General features: G+C 43.0%; 1 protein-coding gene across 1 annotated transcript in view; it reads right to left on the reverse strand.

Moving 5' to 3' along the window:
• Window positions 1-17,998, reverse strand: part of LOC144494654 (sodium/potassium/calcium exchanger 2-like) — a 285,657-nt gene that overhangs the window by 15,623 nt on the left and 252,036 nt on the right. Inside the window, exons 8-9 of the mRNA XM_078213857.1 lie at window positions 11,632-11,775; window positions 3,661-3,750 (exon numbers count right to left, since the gene is read on the reverse strand). Of these exons, the coding sequence (XP_078069983.1) occupies window positions 3,661-3,750; window positions 11,632-11,775 (234 nt within the window). The remainder of the gene's footprint in view (window positions 1-3,660; window positions 3,751-11,631; window positions 11,776-17,998) is intronic.

A 17,998-nucleotide genomic window follows, 5' to 3' on the forward strand; every position in this document is an offset into this window, starting at 1 on the left:
TTAATATTGGCAAATAAGATAATACCTAGATGGAGAATGCCTCTTCAGTTAGATTCAGACCAGGGAACTCATTTCACAAAGAGTTTTAAAGAGAGGTCTGTCGAATGTTAGGGGTAAAACAAAGGTTTCACATACCATATCACCCACAGAGCTCAGGAATGGTAGAATGAATGAATGGAACACTGAAGAATAGTTTAGCCAAGACCATTTTAGAGGAAGGAAACAATTTGGTACAGGCTTTGCCTACAATATTATTGAGACAGAGTGCCACTCCATCCCAAGGAACAGGGTTAATACCTTTTGAATTAATGACTGGTAGGGCAATGCACCTCAGAGGATGTAATAATAGGAGGCGGAGAACTTGAGATTGGCAGTCTCAGTGTATGAGAGATTTGGTAGAGGCAGGTAATCACTTAACAGCACTGAGATTAGATGAAATTGGCAGAGGAGAACATTTCTAAGTTACCTACCCCAGGGGATAAGATAATGGTAAAATTTCTGACAGACAAAAAAGGGCTAATGGTCTGATGGGAGGGGCCTTTCAATGTAATTGTTACTGGACAAACACATGCCCTAATTGATGAGAAGTACAGCCTGTGATGGTGGCACTGGACACAGCTGAAACCATATCCTAATGAACACTCCAGCAATAACAAAATTGCCTCAGAGGGTGGACAATCCTGTAAAACAGGTAGTCATCATAGTCTTTGTAGCTGCATTACTGATAATAGGGTTAATTTAGATTTGCAGACGAGTTATTGGATTAGGCCTGATCATGGCACCAGGAAATCAGGGTAATATTAGAATAGAAGAAATAGAAATGATTTAGTTAATGTGATACTAACTCAAGGGCCTCAGGGCACTTTGTTTATGGTTACAGAATTTGTACGAAGATATCCGGAGATCTCCAGTCCATTGAACATAAGAGCCAACAATCAAAGCCCCAAGACAGGTTGTCAAGCTCAAGACTTGAAATTTAAGGCCATGTAATCATGGCGCGTGCTCTGTAAATGAATTTTTATCTTTTTAAATATTGACCAGCAGCTGGGAGATATAATAGAGAATATTGAGATCAGCAGTTGATAATTATCAAAATGACTGTAAACTTTTCTATTGTGTTGTTGAATTTGATATGTTTAACACAGACAGTCCATCGGGAACTGCATATTAATACTTATTTGTACATGGCATACACTTGTGCTAAAACTGCTAATATATCTAAATGTTGGGTTTGCTCACACATTCCGATACATGCTGAGGGAGGGATTCCTTTACATCCAGTGCCTCTGTCATGGTCAGACTTAATTATGTAGGATCAGCTTACTCAATCTTTTGGAGATCATAAGACAGTAGCATCAGGTTTTCCTAGGGATTGTGATAGAGTAGACTTTTATAGAAATAGATCCTGTACAGATGGGCCAGGTCGTATGAATATGTATTCACCTGTTTTTAATACATCAGTCCAGCACCCAGCCTTATTTTAACTGAATTGAAACCAAAGGGATATTGTGTGTTGAGAATAAAAGAGGTTCTGGAGGATACTTGGGCACAAGCAAGTATCAACGCTTAGTAGACTTAACCACCTGGATTTGTTTGAATCCACCCAGTAATGACCAATCTTGCAATATTTCATATTGTTTTAAGGGGGAACACACTTATCCAACACATAGTGGCACATATTGGATTTGTGGGACAAGGCATTTCTATGGCTGCCTATCTGATGGAAAAGGTTGTTTTACCTTGGATATGTAGTCCCATATATTTATCATTCTTACTACCTTCTGCCTGGAAGAATTCGATGTGCCCTTGTGGGAATAGACAACTTCCTTGGTATAATGATGCCCCCATATGCGTATGCAAGATTGTCAATCAAGATTGAAGTCATTACCTCGATTTTAGAACAAGTCGCCAATGATACTGCTACAGCCCTCACTGAGATCAATGATGAGATGGTTGTAATGTGCACTGTTATGTTACAGAATAGGATGGTATTAGACTTCACCTTGGCAGCTAAGGGTGGAACACGTGCTTTGACTGGATCAAGGTTTTGCACATAAATACCTGACACTTCAGAGAACTTAACCAATTTGAACTCGCATTCAAAAGGAGATAGAGAAACTTAAAACAACCAACATCCTTTTCTCTGTGGAACTGTGCAACTGGCTGGATGGGTTCTCTGGGGGAAAAACCTAATGCAGGGATAGTGTTTTTCTTCATTGTTATTATAGTGATCATTGTAATTGTGCAAATGTTTAAATGATGTTGTTCTTTAACAGCAAACTCCATAGAGTGCGCAGCAGCAATGGCATCAATCCAGGTGAACAAAGAGATGACCTTATTACCAAGCGCTCCTCCAGCAGATGAGAATATGTTCTGTCAGACTTCTATCTGATGGCCTACATGAGATGACATTACTTTTTTCTTGTGATTTTTAGCATTAGTGGGGGTTGTGATTTTAATGCAGCATCAGTAACGATAATCAAGGTAAAGGAGAAAGGGATCAAGAAGCCAATCGCCTTTTAAAACATTAGATACTTTTATTTACTGGTCTAGTATTGGGCTATGCAACGTCCAGAAGGGGGGAATTAGAAGTGGGACCCCTGAATGGGGTGGTAAGATTTTTAAATCAGTACACATTAAGACACTGACAGATCCAGCAGCATACAGTTAAATGACTTTAAAATAAGCTAATATGAAGCAATTTACACATATAAGATGCAGTGATTAATTCAAATAAGTGATTATGGTTATAAAACATAAATGATGATATTTTAAACGTATTATTGATATTGTTCACTTTGGCCAAGAGCAGTTTACTGCGAGGCATCATGGTAAAAGTCATTAGGGTGAAACCATATTTCAAGAGAATATTTGAGCCTTGGAAATATGCAAGTTTTATCAGTTAAAGTTTCGGATTGAAGAACATTTAGAACACTTGATCACATTTGATAAATAGGGTTTATTCATTGTCCGGACAAGATGGACTGGTGCCCAGATGTGTTGTCACGTGTTTGCGTGGTTAGACAGTGATCTTTAAGGTAACCCGTGAGAACGTTAATTTGAACTCTGGGCTGAGCATCTTGGGTTTCTAGGCAACCAGGGTGTGGGGAGTCAGCCAAGATAGGAGTTAGCTTCCGGATTTCACGAACTAATAAAATACCATTATGCTGAGAGGTGAAATGCGATTGACTGAGGTACTTGACAGGTATTATTGTTGATTTGTGTACGTCGAAGATGATTAATTTAAAGTTATCATAAAGCGGGAATGATAGATAAGAAAAATCTATAATTGATCTGTTTTTTGATTATATTGTTAGAATCATCGGAGAGATTTTGACACTCTATGTCAGAGCTGCTTAACCCTTTTGATGATCTCCTGGTGGCTGCTGGTTTAAATAAAGTCACGTCTTTATACAGAGAAACACGGGCTTCGTAAGTCTCATACTGTCTGAGTTTTCCTGACAATACTGGTCACCTTGGGTAGCCCACCAACAGGAACAATATAAGTTGTTGATGTTGCAAATAAACTTTCATCCTTCATTTGTGATCAAGTCCCTTTCTCTTTGAACTTTAATCTTTGATTATATGAGCAAAAGGATGATAATTTACAAACCAAACCCTGATCTTCGGCGGATAATTACTGGACATTATTGTGCTTACCTGATGTGCCCACCAGACCATTAGATAGGAAAAGCCCGCAATCCAGGTGATTGACCCAAAGAAGGAAATTACAAAGAATTTTCGTAATTTCTGCAACGCAAAACAAAGTTTGGGTCAATTTTAAGTGGTGTTCTTGAACTTAAACATCTTAAACTTCTACCTGGGTATCTTAAGATAACCATCATTTCATAACCAACTTTCTAGTGTTTTGTAAGCATCAAGCAGATTTTTTTTTAATGCAAGATCCTCCAATCTGTCCTTTTGCTGCTATTGCCTCTATCATTGACCAACTGTAGCTGAGATGATGAGGAGCAATCAGCTAGTTTTCTTCATGTTGCCAATCACTTTGGATCTCCACACCTCACTTATTTCCTTCCTGTTATTGCAGGAATCCAATACTGTGCATCTGTTAAGGTCCATACACAATGCTTTTCTTTAGGTCCAGAATTGCTGCTGTGGCTTCTGGCTCTCACAACAGGGCCTCTAATTATTCAATTTTTGTTTCTAAATCAGCTGCTCTTTTTAACAGTCTTTTCCATCAAATGCTGTGGATTCCATCAAATCCATCAGGATTGCTGCCTGTGCCACAGGAAGGTGAGGACAGGAATGGAGTGAGGTGGAGGATGAATGTGTGGCTGAGGGACTGGTGCAGGGGGCAGGGATTCAGCTTCCTGGACCATTGGGACCTCTTTAGGGGCAGGTGTGACCTGTACACAAAAAACGGGTGGCACTTGAATCCCAGGGGGACCAATATCCTGGCAGGAAGATTGGCTAAGGCTACTGGGGAGAGTTTAAACTAGATAGGTTGGGGGGAGGGGATCAAAACGAGGTGACTGAGAGTGCGGAAGGTAGCTCGCAAACAGAGAAGGGTTATAGGCAGTGCAAGAGGGTGGATGGACAGGGAATAGAGAAGGGGAGAGCTCAGAACAAAGGATTGAGATGTGTTTACTTTAATGCCAGGAGTATAGTGAATAAAGGGGATGAGCTCAGAGCGTGGATCGATGCCTGGAAGTGTGACGTGGTGGCCATTACGGAGACTTGGATGTCTCAGGGACAGGACTGGATACTCCAGGTGCCGGGATTCAGATGTTTCAGGAAGGACAGGGAGGGAGGCAAGAGAGGGGTTGGAGTGGCACTGCTGATCAGGGATAGTGTCACAGCTGTAGAGAAGGTGTATGCTGTGGAGGGATTGTCCACCGAGTCTCTGTGGGTGGAAGTTCAGAGTGGGAAGGGGCCGGTCACTTTGCTGGGAGTTTTCTATAGGCCGCCCAATAGTAACAGGGAGGTGGAGGAGCAGATAGGGAAACAGATCCTGGGGAGATGCAGTAATAGCAGAGTTGTTGTGATGGGAGACTTTAATTTCCCAAACATATATTGGAATATCCCTAGGGTAAGGGGATTGGATGGGGAAGAGTTCGTTAGGTGTGTTCAGGAGGGTTTCCTGACACAGCATGTGGACAAGCCTACAAGGGGAGAGGCTGTACTTGATCTGATACTGACCAATGAACCTGGACAGGTGTCAGATCTCTCAGTGGGAGAGCATCTTGGGGATAGTGATCATAACTCTATCTCCTTTAGGCTTACATTGGAAAAAGAGAGGATCAGGCAAGCTAGGAAAGTGTTTATATGGAGTAAGGGGAAATATGAAGACATTAGAACAGCAAATTAGAGGAGTAAATTGGAAGGAGGTATTCTCGGGGAAATGTACTGAAGAGAGGTGGCAGTTTTTCAAGGCATGTCTGTCTAGGGTTCTACAGGACAATGTTCCGAGCAGACAGGGAGGTGTTGGTCGGTTAAAGGAACCGTGGTGCACGAAAGCTGTGCGGGACCTAGGTAGAGAAGAAAAGGAAAGCGTACAATAGGCTCAGAGCTTGGCGAAGATAGGGATTTAGAAGAGTATACGGCTTGTAGGAAGGGACTAAAGGAGGAAATTAGGAGAGCCAGAAGGGGTCACGAGAAGGCCCTGGCAGGTAGGATTAAGGAGAACCCTAAGGCGTTCTATAAATATGTGAAGAGTAAAAGGATGAGACGTGACGGAATAGGGCCTATAAAAGGTGAAGGCAGGAAAGTCTGTACGGAACCAGTAGAAATGGCAGAGGTGCTCAATGAGTATTTTGCCTCGGTTTTCACAGAGGAGAAGGACCTGGGTGGATGTACTGCGGGCGTGCAGTGGACGGAAAGGATTGAGTATGTGGAATTTAACAAAGAGATTGTGCTAGAATCTTTGAATGGCATCAAGATAGATAAGTCGCCGGGTCTGGATGGGATGTACCCCAGGTTACTGTGGGAGGCGAGGGAAGGGATTGCAGAGCCTCTGGCGATGATCTTTGCGTCGTCGATGGAGACGGGAGAGGTGCCGGAGGATTGGAGGATTGCGGATGTGGTTCCTATTTTCAAGAAGGGGAATAGGGATAGCCCAGGTAATTACCAACCGGTGAGTCTAACCTCAGTGGTTGGTAAACTGATGGAGAAGATCCTGAGGGACAGGATATATGAGCATTTAGAGAGGTTTAGTATGCTCAAGAATACTCAGCATGGCTTTGTCAAGGGCAGATCATGCCTTACGAGCCTGGTGGAGTTCTTCGAAAATGTGACTAAACACATTGACGAAGGGAAGGCGGTAGATGTGGTTTATATGGATTTTAGCAAGGCGTTCGATAAGGTCCCCCATGCAAGGCTTCTAGAAAAAGTGAGAGGGCATGGGATCCAAGGGGCTGCTGCCCGGTGGATCCAGAACTGGCTCGCCCAAAGGAGGCAGAGAGTGGATATAGATGGGTCTTTTTCTAAATGGAGGTCGATCACCAGTGGTGTGCCCCAGGGATCTGTTCTGGGACCCTTGCTGTTTGTCATTTTCATAAATGACCTGGATGAGGAAGCGGAGGGATGGGTTGACAAGTTTGCTGATGACACGAAGGTTGGTGGGGTTGTGGATAGTCTGGAGGGATGTCAGAAGTTACAGAGGGACATAGATAGGATGCAAGACTGGGCGGACAAGTGGCAGATGGACTTCAACCCAGATAAATGTGTTGTGGTCCATTTTGGTAGGTCAAATGGGATGAAGGAGCACAATATAAAGGGAAAGACTCTTAGTATGGTAGAGGATCAGAAGGACCTTGGGGTCCGGGTCCATAGGACTCTAAAATCGGCCCCGCAGGTGGAGGAGGTGGTTAAGAAGGCGTATGGTGTGCTGGCCTTTATCAATCGAGGGATTGAGTTTAGGAGTCCGGGGATAATGACGCAGCTATATAAGACCCTCATCAGACCCCACTTGGAGTACTGTGCTCAGTTCTGGTCGCCTCACTATAGGAAGGATGTGGAAAAGATTGAAAGGGTGCAGAGGAGATTTACAAGGATGTTGCCTGGATTGAGTGGCATGCCTTATGAGGATAGGCTGAGGGAGCTCGGTCTTTTCTCCTTGGAGAGACGTAGGATGAGAGGAGACCTAACAGAAGTATATAAGATGTTGACAGGCATAGATCGGATGGACTCTCAAAGGCTTTTTCCCAGGGTGGAAATGTCTGCTACCAGAGGACACAGGTTTAAGGTGCTGGGAGGTAGGTACAGGGGAGATGTTAGGGGTAAGTTTTTCACACAGAGGGTGGTGGGCGAGTGGAATCGGCTGCCGTCAGTGGTGGTGGAGGCGAACTCAATAGGGTCTTTTAAGAGACTCCTGGATGAGTACATTGAGCTTAATAAGATGGAGGGTTATAGGTAGGTCTAGAAGGTCGGGATATGTTTGACACAACTTGTGGGCTGAAGGGCCTGTTTGTGCTGTAGGTTTTCTATGTTTCTATGTTCCATGTTTCTAAATGCATTTGGTACAAGTTCATTCATTTAAGACAGAGATGAGGAGGAATTTCTTCGCTCAGAGGGTAGTGAATCTGTGGAATTCTTTACCGCAGAGGGCTGAAGAGGCTGGGTTGTTAAGTGCATTCAAGACCGAGATAGAGAGATTTTTAATCAGCAAGGAAATCACGGGTTATGGGGATAAGGTGGACAAGTGGAGATTAGAATAATCATATCAGTTCAGTCATGATATCATTGAATGGCAGAGCAGTCTCGATGGGTTGAATAGCCTACTTCTGCTCCTGCATCTTATGGTCTTACTCTACGATTTCTCTAAATTGTAAAGCCCACTTTCACCAGGCTGGAACCATACTTTATTCTCGGAATTCCAGATTATCTCCATAAATTTACCCTTTCCCTTATTTTTGTGACACGTGGCCAATTTGGTTGAATGTGTGTGTGGGGCTGTGTATGTGCGGTAACTTGACAGAGTCTGCACAGGAACTTACAGGTTGCTGCGCAACTTCGATTGAAAACTGATCACAAAGCACTGCATGCTTTGTAAATACTTTTAAAATAAATACTTTTTAAGTAGTTTAATCCTTGCTGATTGAAGTGTCAGTCTATCTCAGCAGGATTAATATTGTGATAGTAATCAGATCAAGGCTCAGCTCCATTTTCACATGAGTAGATGAATTTAGGTTGACACTTCAGTGCAATTCGGAGGAGATGCTGTTTTGCCAAGGTGGTGTCTTTCCGATGGAATGTTAAACCAAGTCTTTGCCACCTTCTAAGCGGTTGTAAAAGATCCTATGGCATTCTTAACAGCAGAAAGGAGTTCCCTCAATGTCCTGGCTAGTAAACATCCCACGACCAAAAATCTGATGAACTAGATCAAGCTTGTCCAATCTTTTTGTGCGAGGGCCCATGTTACAATTCTTTTCTCACTCGGGGGACTGATGAGCAAATTTAGGAAAGATGAGGTTTGGCAGAATGTTAAACTTGAACTTCAATAAAATGCTGACATGCGAAGAAAAAAAAGACGGCAAAAATGAAGCAATGTCAGAGCAATAAATCGATAATTTAAAAAGGAATTATTAATAAAGATGACAATTCGAGTGCGAGAGAGTCAGATTGCGTGTGTTTGGTTCACTCAGTTACCCATACCCACTGAGTGGGTGAGGGTGTGTTGATGTGTGGGAGTGAGGGCGCACCCTGAAATTGGGCGCGAGTCAAATACACACTCACATGGTCTCACATTCTGGCTCTAGATACCAGCAGGCTCTCTGCCTCAGCCCTGTAGCTACTCCCTCTCCCCATACCTGCAGCCTCTGACTCTCTCCCTCACCTCCCCCATACCAGCAGTCTCTCTCGGCAACATCTCTCTCTTTCTTGCCCCAAAAATCAACAGCACCCCCCCACACACACACACACATACACAAAGTTCAAAACTGGTCCATTAGTTATAAAATGTTTTGGGTTGAGCCTTGGGCGTGTAAGATGTTGCCTCAATGAAAATTCTTCTTTCTCTTCCTGTTCTGTGTTCTCAAATATTCCCCAACCAATTCCTTTTCTTAATGTTTTCTTGATAATGTCTGTTGACAGCTCCCTAAATTATTAAATCCCCAGTTTCACTGTAACCTCTGAAATGCCTGAAGCAAATTTGTTGAAGATGCTTTCTACATTCAGAAGTGTGCAGGGCATAGCAAATAAATGGTTCCACTGGTGACAGCTGAGAGCTAATTTTTGTTCTCCCAGACACTGTGGGGACAAATGTTTTCAGGGCTGTATGAGTAGCTGGATGCTTTGCGGGCTCCATTTCTGGCTTGTTAAACATTCAGAGCCAGTTTAGTGAGTTTGACGCACTGATGTCAATAACACTGCAATGTCAGTCGTTTCAATAACATGAATGTTATTTGATTGAAACAGAGACCCATAAATGATATTCTGTGCCAGGTGAGCGCACCTACACAGTAGAACTGTGGACATTATGTAGTGGCTCTTTAATTGTAAATGCTTCAATTCCTCCGTAAAATAGGTACCAGCAAAACAAAACCCTACTTCTATTTGCTTTTGGCGTTTATTCCTCATTTTCTCCACTCTGTTCTTTTTCTTTCTGTCACTTAATGCTGGGTGTAGCCCCACAGGCAGCCATACAGTAGGTCGAACAAGTATTGTTCTTTAAATTTGAATGTTAGTATCAAACATTCAAGCATCTTGGGTAGCACAGTGGCTAGCACTGCTGTCTCACAGCGCCAGGGACCCGGGATTAATTCCGGCTTGGGTCACTGTCTGTGTGGACATTCTCTCCGTGTCTGCATGGGTTTCTTCCGGGTGGTTCCGGTTTCCTCCCACAGCTCAAAGATGTGTGGATTAGGGAGATTAGCAGGGTAAATATGTGGGGTTACGGGGATAGGATGCTGGGTGTGCCTGGTAAGATGCTCTGTCGGAGAATCGGTGCAGACTTGATGAGGTGAATGGTCTCCTTCTGCACCAAAGGGATTCTATAGATCACATTTAAACCTGATCTACTAATGTCCACACTTATGCATTTTTCTAGGACCAATTACCAGATAAAAGATGGGAGCATAAAATCTAGATGGTCTTGGATGATGACAGGAAGTGTTTCGTTATGCAGGCTGTGGAAATACGGACTCACTCACAAGCTGTTGAAGCAAGCTTGGATGAAATTTTTAAAATGGAGATCTTACCAAGGGTACCAAGTAATATAGAACCACGGTGGATAGATGGATTCAAGAAATAATACAGATCAACCGTGATCTAACTGATCACGGGACGGAATGGTCTATGCCTCTTCCCGTTTTCCCAAACCCTGGCATTTTTCCCCTTCCCTAATCCCGAGGCAGTAGGAGTAACTCCAGTACTTCTACAACTATCTTGGTTGAGCTCAACTAACCCAACATCAAGGCTAATGATTTGACTAAGGCACGTTGATCGGTACTGTCACATTTTGTTTCATATCAAACTTTAATTCAACTGTAAAAATATTAGTATTCCTGTATTAAAATAAACATGAAATTAATGCTATTTATTTATACATTATTCATACTCTATCACTTTTGAAAGTCAATTGCCAGAATATACTGATTATAGAACTTGCAAAATTTGTTCAGTTCACCACATTGGTTCCAGTTTTAATTGCATAATGCTGGCCTGATTGTGAATAGATAACAAACCTTTTGATGGAAGAGGTAGGTCTTAAGCCTGATCAAAACTGAGCCTCGGGCCTCGATTAAATGATACTGTTAATTCCTGCCCATTTCTGTGTCCACCCCAGGCAGCTGTTTCATAAGTATGCATCAATGTCAGGCCACTGTATTGCAGTAGCTGCCCTCCAGTAACTCCCAGGAGGGGGGTTAGAATGGACTACAAGGGAAGATGATCATTGTGCCTGTAGAGTTGAGGGAGCACTCCTGCTCTTCTTGACTCCACAGGAAGGGAATCTTTAACTGGTGTTATATGTTCAAAGAACCCAACACCTGTTTTAATCTTTCCCCCTAATGCGTCCTAATTTCTACTAACACAATTCCATTTTCAAAAGCGCAAGTCGATTTCCCCACTGACGGCCAGGAACATGAAGTTGGTACCATCTGCGGGATCAAATATTTAGATTCCTTGCATCTCTTATTTAGCTTACTGCTGAAACAAAAACAGCACAAACCCTTCAGTTATTTGCAAGTTTGGAAAGGGGCCCTGGCTGAAAATAAATTGCACTAATCAGGATGATCCATTGCATATAATTTGCTTAGTCAACGACAGTTTCTTCAGGAGTTCTCCCAATTGACCTGTGGCGCTTTGATGGTCAGCTTTGCCGAGGTTATGGCAGACAATCAGGAGACATGCAGGGAAGTTTCCTGGTGTGCGACTGCGCCTACAGAGAGCTTCTATATTTGCCTGAGAAACAAATGAGTTGCTGCTGCACAGTTATTTTGGTACTTAACCAGATGCACTTACTCCACGATTTGAAATAATTGCTTTCAATGACTGTGCATGGAGACGTCACTACTTACATAAGAAAATTTGATTTCGTAGGCAACTGCTTGTTGGAAAATTCATAATCTGAGCTTGCTCACAAAGATCAGAAGCATTGCGAAAAGAACACAAGCAAGAGAATGAGGGAGAGAAAAATGAGAGCGTGCACAATAAAATTGTACAGGTGCTTACTTTTTTTCTGACATCAGGCAAGGTGATCCAGAGTGGAAGGACAATAGGCAGTATAACCAAATAGATAAATCGTTTTCGTGGTGTATCTGGCCAAGCCAAGCTAAGTGGCTGGTCTTCATCCTCGTTCTGTGTGGCGGCTTCAGCCTAACAAAAGCATGAATTGTAATTAGGAATTCAATTAAATTTTCACTGCAAGTGTAACACATTAAAATACCAAATACAAAAGATTTTTATTTTCCTGATCACCAAGACAGAGCAATTGTTTTGTTAGCAATGCAATAATCACTGCTAACTCTCATTCAACTGTGTGGGTAAATGAAAAGTTTACAGGTTATAGTCCATGCTGATCAAGGAGTGAAAGGTTTGATTGGTTGATGATTAAATTGGGGTCCAAAATTCTTCTCCACAAAACAAGACATTTATGAAGATGTTAAAATGGTCACACAGTCCTGAGTTTTACATGAGAACAGCTTCAAGTCACTTGAAGCAATTCATGTGTTTCCTATTCACATGGGTTGTCTGACCAACCGGGTTACTGATTCTAATTTGGCTGCTCACTAATTTTCAAACAACAAATAAAAAAGGTTAGCAGATGATCTGACCATTTTCTTTATATAATTCTCATGCACTTCCAGAATTAATCAAAATATCTGCCCCTACAACCCTTTGTCATTGAGTGTATAGCAGGGCAAATGTCTATTGTATTTAACATTGAAGCTACTGCCAATCACCTGTTGTCTCTGTGATATAAATTGTTGTGATTATTTGAATTTTGGCATTTTTGCATTTGTGCTGATGAATACAGGTCAACATCATGTCTCTTTTTTGAGCAATGTAAACAAATATTTCTAGTTTCAGGTCTGAATATCTTCTGCAGCTTTCATTATCTATGCTGCACTGCTTCTCATACAGTTAACTTCCCATAACTGTTTTCAGCTGCTCATCATGCTTTAAGTATTTGAAGAATGTGCAGAACCCCACAGACCATTGTGATGTGTCAGTGAGGTGTGCACTCTCTGCACTGGGAGATTGGGGCGCCTGTGCAATGCTGCCCCGGGGGCTCAGCAGCTGGCTTTCCGGCGTGAAGGCACCACCCCCTCCCCCTATTGCCCAGAATACTGTCTGTGAGCCCACCCAAAAAACGGGTGCGATTCTCTCCAGTCTTCACGCTCGTTCAGCAATTAATTTTTTTTGTGCGATTGTCCCCAAAATGTAAGAGGAATTTTTTTACTAAATGGTTGCTGAGTAGGTGGAATAGATTCTCAATGGATGGGTGATACAAGAAATCTGAATGTAGCTCAAGAAGCAACTAAACAGTTTCTCATCAATATTATAATAGTGACTGGACTTCAAAGGTCTTTAATTGCCTGGAGAGCACTCTGGGACATACTGAGATTGTGAAAGGATTGATAGAAATGCACGTCTCTCTTTCTTTAAATCAAATTCAAGGTTATCATAAGGACCTAAGGACTTGAGCTTCAAGCGCCAATTGTATTCACAGTCATGGGTCCCTTGCATTTGCTGGCATTCCTAGATTTATTTTTTGCCAATATTTTAGAAGAAAACAATTGTTTAGACCAATATTCTTATTTTTTAGTTTGTGCTCCATTTTAAGGCAAACAAGACCAGTTTGGATCAGTATTCTCATTTCCCCATTTTTACTGTTTTTTTCCTTCTGGCTGCTTTCCCTATGAGCCGCTAACAGGAATGAACAGAAATACATCTAAATATCGAGCATTGTCGACCTTGGCAATGATTGGATTCTGATTGCAATCATAAAGACCCAGTGGTTAGATACATTTATTTCTAATGATGCGACCTGGATTGAGTAAATGCAACTGCCCTCACTGGAGCTGCACTGTCAGAATAAACGAGAAATACTCCGTAACATTGTGGAACAAATTATGGCTCGCTTTAATTTTCATTGCGTGTATAACTTGTTTTTTAACATTCGTTTTAAAGAACGAAAATGAAAGCAAACATAGTGGACAATTGGCATATATTTCTATTCCGCCTGCTTAAAATTGTTATCCATTTTGGGACCCTTACTGATCCTGCAAAAGTTATAGAATTGGATTTTATTTTCCCGCAGAATGCGTCATTAGGTATTTATTACATAAAAGCACATTTTGCTAGTTGACAAAGATCCCAATTCTCTTAACCCCATAAAATTAAAGGCTACAATAATCCACCATGGGATGCGTCCAATAACAATACCACACAATACCTGCCAGTAACCTCCGCTGGTGACTCTGCCACAGTTTTTAGAGTCAGTAGGAAACACTCTCAATGGGAAGCCAAAGGGCACCTACACGATTGGAGTTCAACCACAATAATTTCCATCAAGGGAAAATCAGAGATCAGCAAGTCCGAAGATGAAATGGATAATGGGACTGAATTTTACGCTGCTCAGTGAGTGGGAATCTGACACAGAAGTATGTGTATTGCTGACTCCTGCCCTGCCTTTCGAAACCCCCCAATAACGGTCTTGCAGCCAATTAATAGCTGCCCAGCAGGAAGCACGCCAATTCATAGAACCATAGAATACCCACAGTGCAGAAGGCGGCCATTTGGCCCATCAAGCCTCGCATCAACAACAATCCCACCCAGGCCTTGTCCACGTAACTGCACATATTTACCTTGCTAGACCCCTTGACACTAAGGGACAATTTAACATGGCCAATCCACCTAACTTGCACATCGCTGGAGTGTAGGAGGAAACTGAATCACCCGGAGGAATCCCACGCAGATATGGGGAGAATGTGCAAACTCCACACAGACAGTGACCCGAGGCCAGAATTGAACCCAGGTGCCTGACGCTGAGGCAGCAGTGCTAACCACTGTGCCACCCTAATTGCTGAGGAGAATGGTGGATGGCATGCCTAATCAGGGCTATGGGGGCGGGGCAATGCCTGGGGATAGAAGAGGCAGGTTGTGAACTGGAAGTTAGTCAAAGCCACCCATTTAGCACTTGGCTGAAGTTTTTTATGAAGGAAGACTTTAAATCCATTGAACTATTTGCAGTAGGTAAGGGATTGGTTTTAAATGCATGTGGCGGAGGGGGCCGGGAGAGAAGGGGTGGGGGCGGGAGAGGGGGGAGGAGTGGGTGTGTGTGTCTGGCTCACTCCCAGTCTCAGGGTTCTCATTCACCCTTAACCCCACACACAAACAGGGACACTTACCTACTATCAAGGGGAGTGAGGGTGAGTGAGTGAACATCTGGAGACTGGGAGTGAGCTGGGGACACACACATCCTTTCACATTCCAGTCGTCATCTTTATTTATTACTTATTTAAAAAATGATCAATTTATGGTTTTTTGCTCAGCAAGTTGTTTCTTTTTATGTCAACCTTTTTTAAAAAATTCACGTTTAATCCTGCGCCAAACCTCATCTTTTAGACATGCGCTAATGTTTGGTCCAGAGTGAGAGAAAAATTGAAATGTGGCTTCCAGACTAAGGTTGCACAAGCCTGGCTTAGTGCACTGCCCAGTATTGACTCAGCATGATGCCAGTCTGCAGGTTTGGAGCGTGCAAGTTGCCAAGGAGCAATGAGTAATGCTGCCTGACAACAAAGTACATGTTGGCCACACATTTGAAGACACGCTTGTAGAACAGCAGTCATTACAATGTCCATCTTTATTTGCAGGAGAAGAGGGAGCCTAATGTTCGAGAGGGGGCCAGGACCAGAGGTAAAACTGCACCCCCACCATTCTTATCCCCATTGAGGTGGTAGTCCCAGAGATGGATGTCAATGACTGGAGCAGAGTATTGATCGAGACAAGATTGGAGGAAGGAGGGGTTGGTGAGATTCCAGATGCGCATATTTATAATTCCAGCTGGAGGGTTGGGGTAGGGGTGGGAAGGATGAGGGGAAGCTATCAGGATGGTGATATTGACAGGTTTTGATTTTGGAGGCTTGCAGAACTCTGGGAACTCAGTGTGTCTCTATGTTGAAGGGTTAAGGTTCAAATACTGCCACCATCTCCTAATGATGTCATTGTGCACAATGAGGAAATGTGCCTCTCCAAACACACCTGAAATAATGATGACGCCCCTTATTCTTCTTGGTTTTGTTTCGCCACAAACCCCGGCAGCTGCAGCCACTCACCCGGAGGGAGAATCAATAACCTCGGAAATTGCTCTCCGGGGCCGAGTTTTGCATCCACTTCGAGGCTGAGCTCGAGTGCCCGAAAGGTGAAACATTCAGGACTCTGTCAGATTCACTTTGGAATCTGTGGCTTTGGTGTCATCTATACAATGAACAGTTTGTGATGCGGAAACATTGTTCATAACTCACCAAGCCATGTGGAAACTTTGCCCACCTACCCACTTACATACCGCAATCAACCTACCTGCTTGTCCAACTCACCCATCTACCTACTCACTCATTCATCCATTTAACCATTCGCTAATATTCAAAGACTGGACATTTAAACTTAACATGCTGCAGCTAATGCCGTAAGAAGGTGACATGTTCTCATGTTCTGTTTTCCCCCCCCAACTCTACTCCATTTTGATGGAGTTCCCTGATGGATGCTGCACTCCGCATTTCCGGAAAAGCCGGGGGAGTTTTGGCTGGAGTGGCAATCCGACAAAAGATCAGGCTTGTGCTTGTACAAGCGGTGGAACTTTTCTTCAAATTTTAGATGTTTTCAGTCTGTCCATATGTAGCCACCAGGCCAGGAAGGTGAATCACATCAGCAAACCAGACACGAGGGAACAGGAATGGGCTACAATGGTGTTGATCACACTCTCTCAAACAGGGTTAGGATAGGCAGCTGGATGCAGTACTAATCTCAGATTTGCTTTCAGAGTGAAACCCAGAGCCTCGAGCAACTAAAGGGGTTAGGAGTCATTGAATCTGACCTTTCTTTGCAGTGCTGAAATGAGATATTTCAGGAATTGCACAAGGTTATTTTTAATGTATTCAGGCAAATCTAGGCTCAAGGATAACAGAGAACATGAATTCGGGACAGTCACTGCGGCTCCAGCTATGCATCACCACACACCCCCCCTCCACCCCCCCCAACAAGGTGTCAGGGGGCATTGACACATCTATCAGTTAACCCAGCATGACCCCACCGGGCTGCAGTGGCCACAGCTGCAGCCAGTGTGGAGGGGCTCCTCCTCCACACTGAGGGCCTAAAAGCTGCAGCTGTACAGGAGTTTTAATTTCTATCCAATACTGCAGGGAGCGTCTCTATTTTGAGACACCCTCATGGTCTCCTGCCCGCTTCAGCAGTGCCCGCCTGTCCCGGAGAGGTCGCCAGCTGGACACTGCTAACGGGCCTTACAATTCCTTGGTGTACCCAGAATTAATGCCAAAGCTGGGATCATGACCCGATCAGGAAAATTCAATCTCACGGATCTTACAAAATCCTAAAAGATAAATGATCATTACATAAATTCCTCATAGGGTCATTTATTCTCTTCCCTTCTACTTGGCTGCTGAGCACTAGCATAAAAATAGCAGCTGCAGCAAGAAGACTTGTGACTGGCATATTAATCTGACAACATTCAAAACCACGTCACCACTTACAACAGTTCTCGTGGTGCACAGAATCCAGACCTGTGCCACCAGCGATAGCTTACTGTGCATGCTGAACTGGATTCTCCAGTGAGCTCACATCAGATTGACAAAAAGCAAAATCAATCACATTTGGTCTTGCCAAACCTTTAATTATATCAGCAACAAGGAGCACAAATCAGCAAGTTGCCTCTAATACGGATGGTGTCTCAGAGGCTCAGTGTTAATTAAGCGCTCTCGTCTGCTGCTTTCAGTCAGTCCACCTCATTCCTGTTTCAGTGGGAGCTGTTGCCTTAAAACAGTTGAGTGCAGATTAGAATGGAGCCCCTGGAGTGAAAGGTGTCCTATACTATACACTGTACATGCTAAAATAACAGATAACCAGCAGAGAGAAATAATGGGAGTCATCCAACTGCATCAGGATGTAAATAGCATGATCTTAGACTGGGAGGTAAAAAAAAACCCTTTTGACAAACATCACCTGACACCTGCTGAAGTGAAGAAAAGAAGATTAGCAGCTTAATAATCATGGGTTTTCACCTAAGATGGGTTCTTGTGTTTAAAATAGAATACAAAAATAAAATCGTGGATAATGTTTTTGAATAGGGACCAAAGGGTTTCTTCTTAAATATTAGAGTAATTTTAGCCTAATTTGCCTTAAAGTAATGGATGGATGGGATCAGTCACCTTGTTTAGATGCCACCCTGTTTTACTTTCCAAAGTGACAAATGGGCAGCTCATCCAATGCTTCCAGTTTCCTACCAAAAAAATTAGATTAAAATTACCCCATTGATTGACGTATATTTTCATTTTGGATGGCCAACTGGTAAGATGTTCAT

The sequence above is a fragment of the Mustelus asterias genome, chromosome 6, assembly GCF_964213995.1.
Source record: "Mustelus asterias chromosome 6, sMusAst1.hap1.1, whole genome shotgun sequence".
NCBI classification, from domain to species: Eukaryota; Metazoa; Chordata; class Chondrichthyes; order Carcharhiniformes; family Triakidae; genus Mustelus; species Mustelus asterias.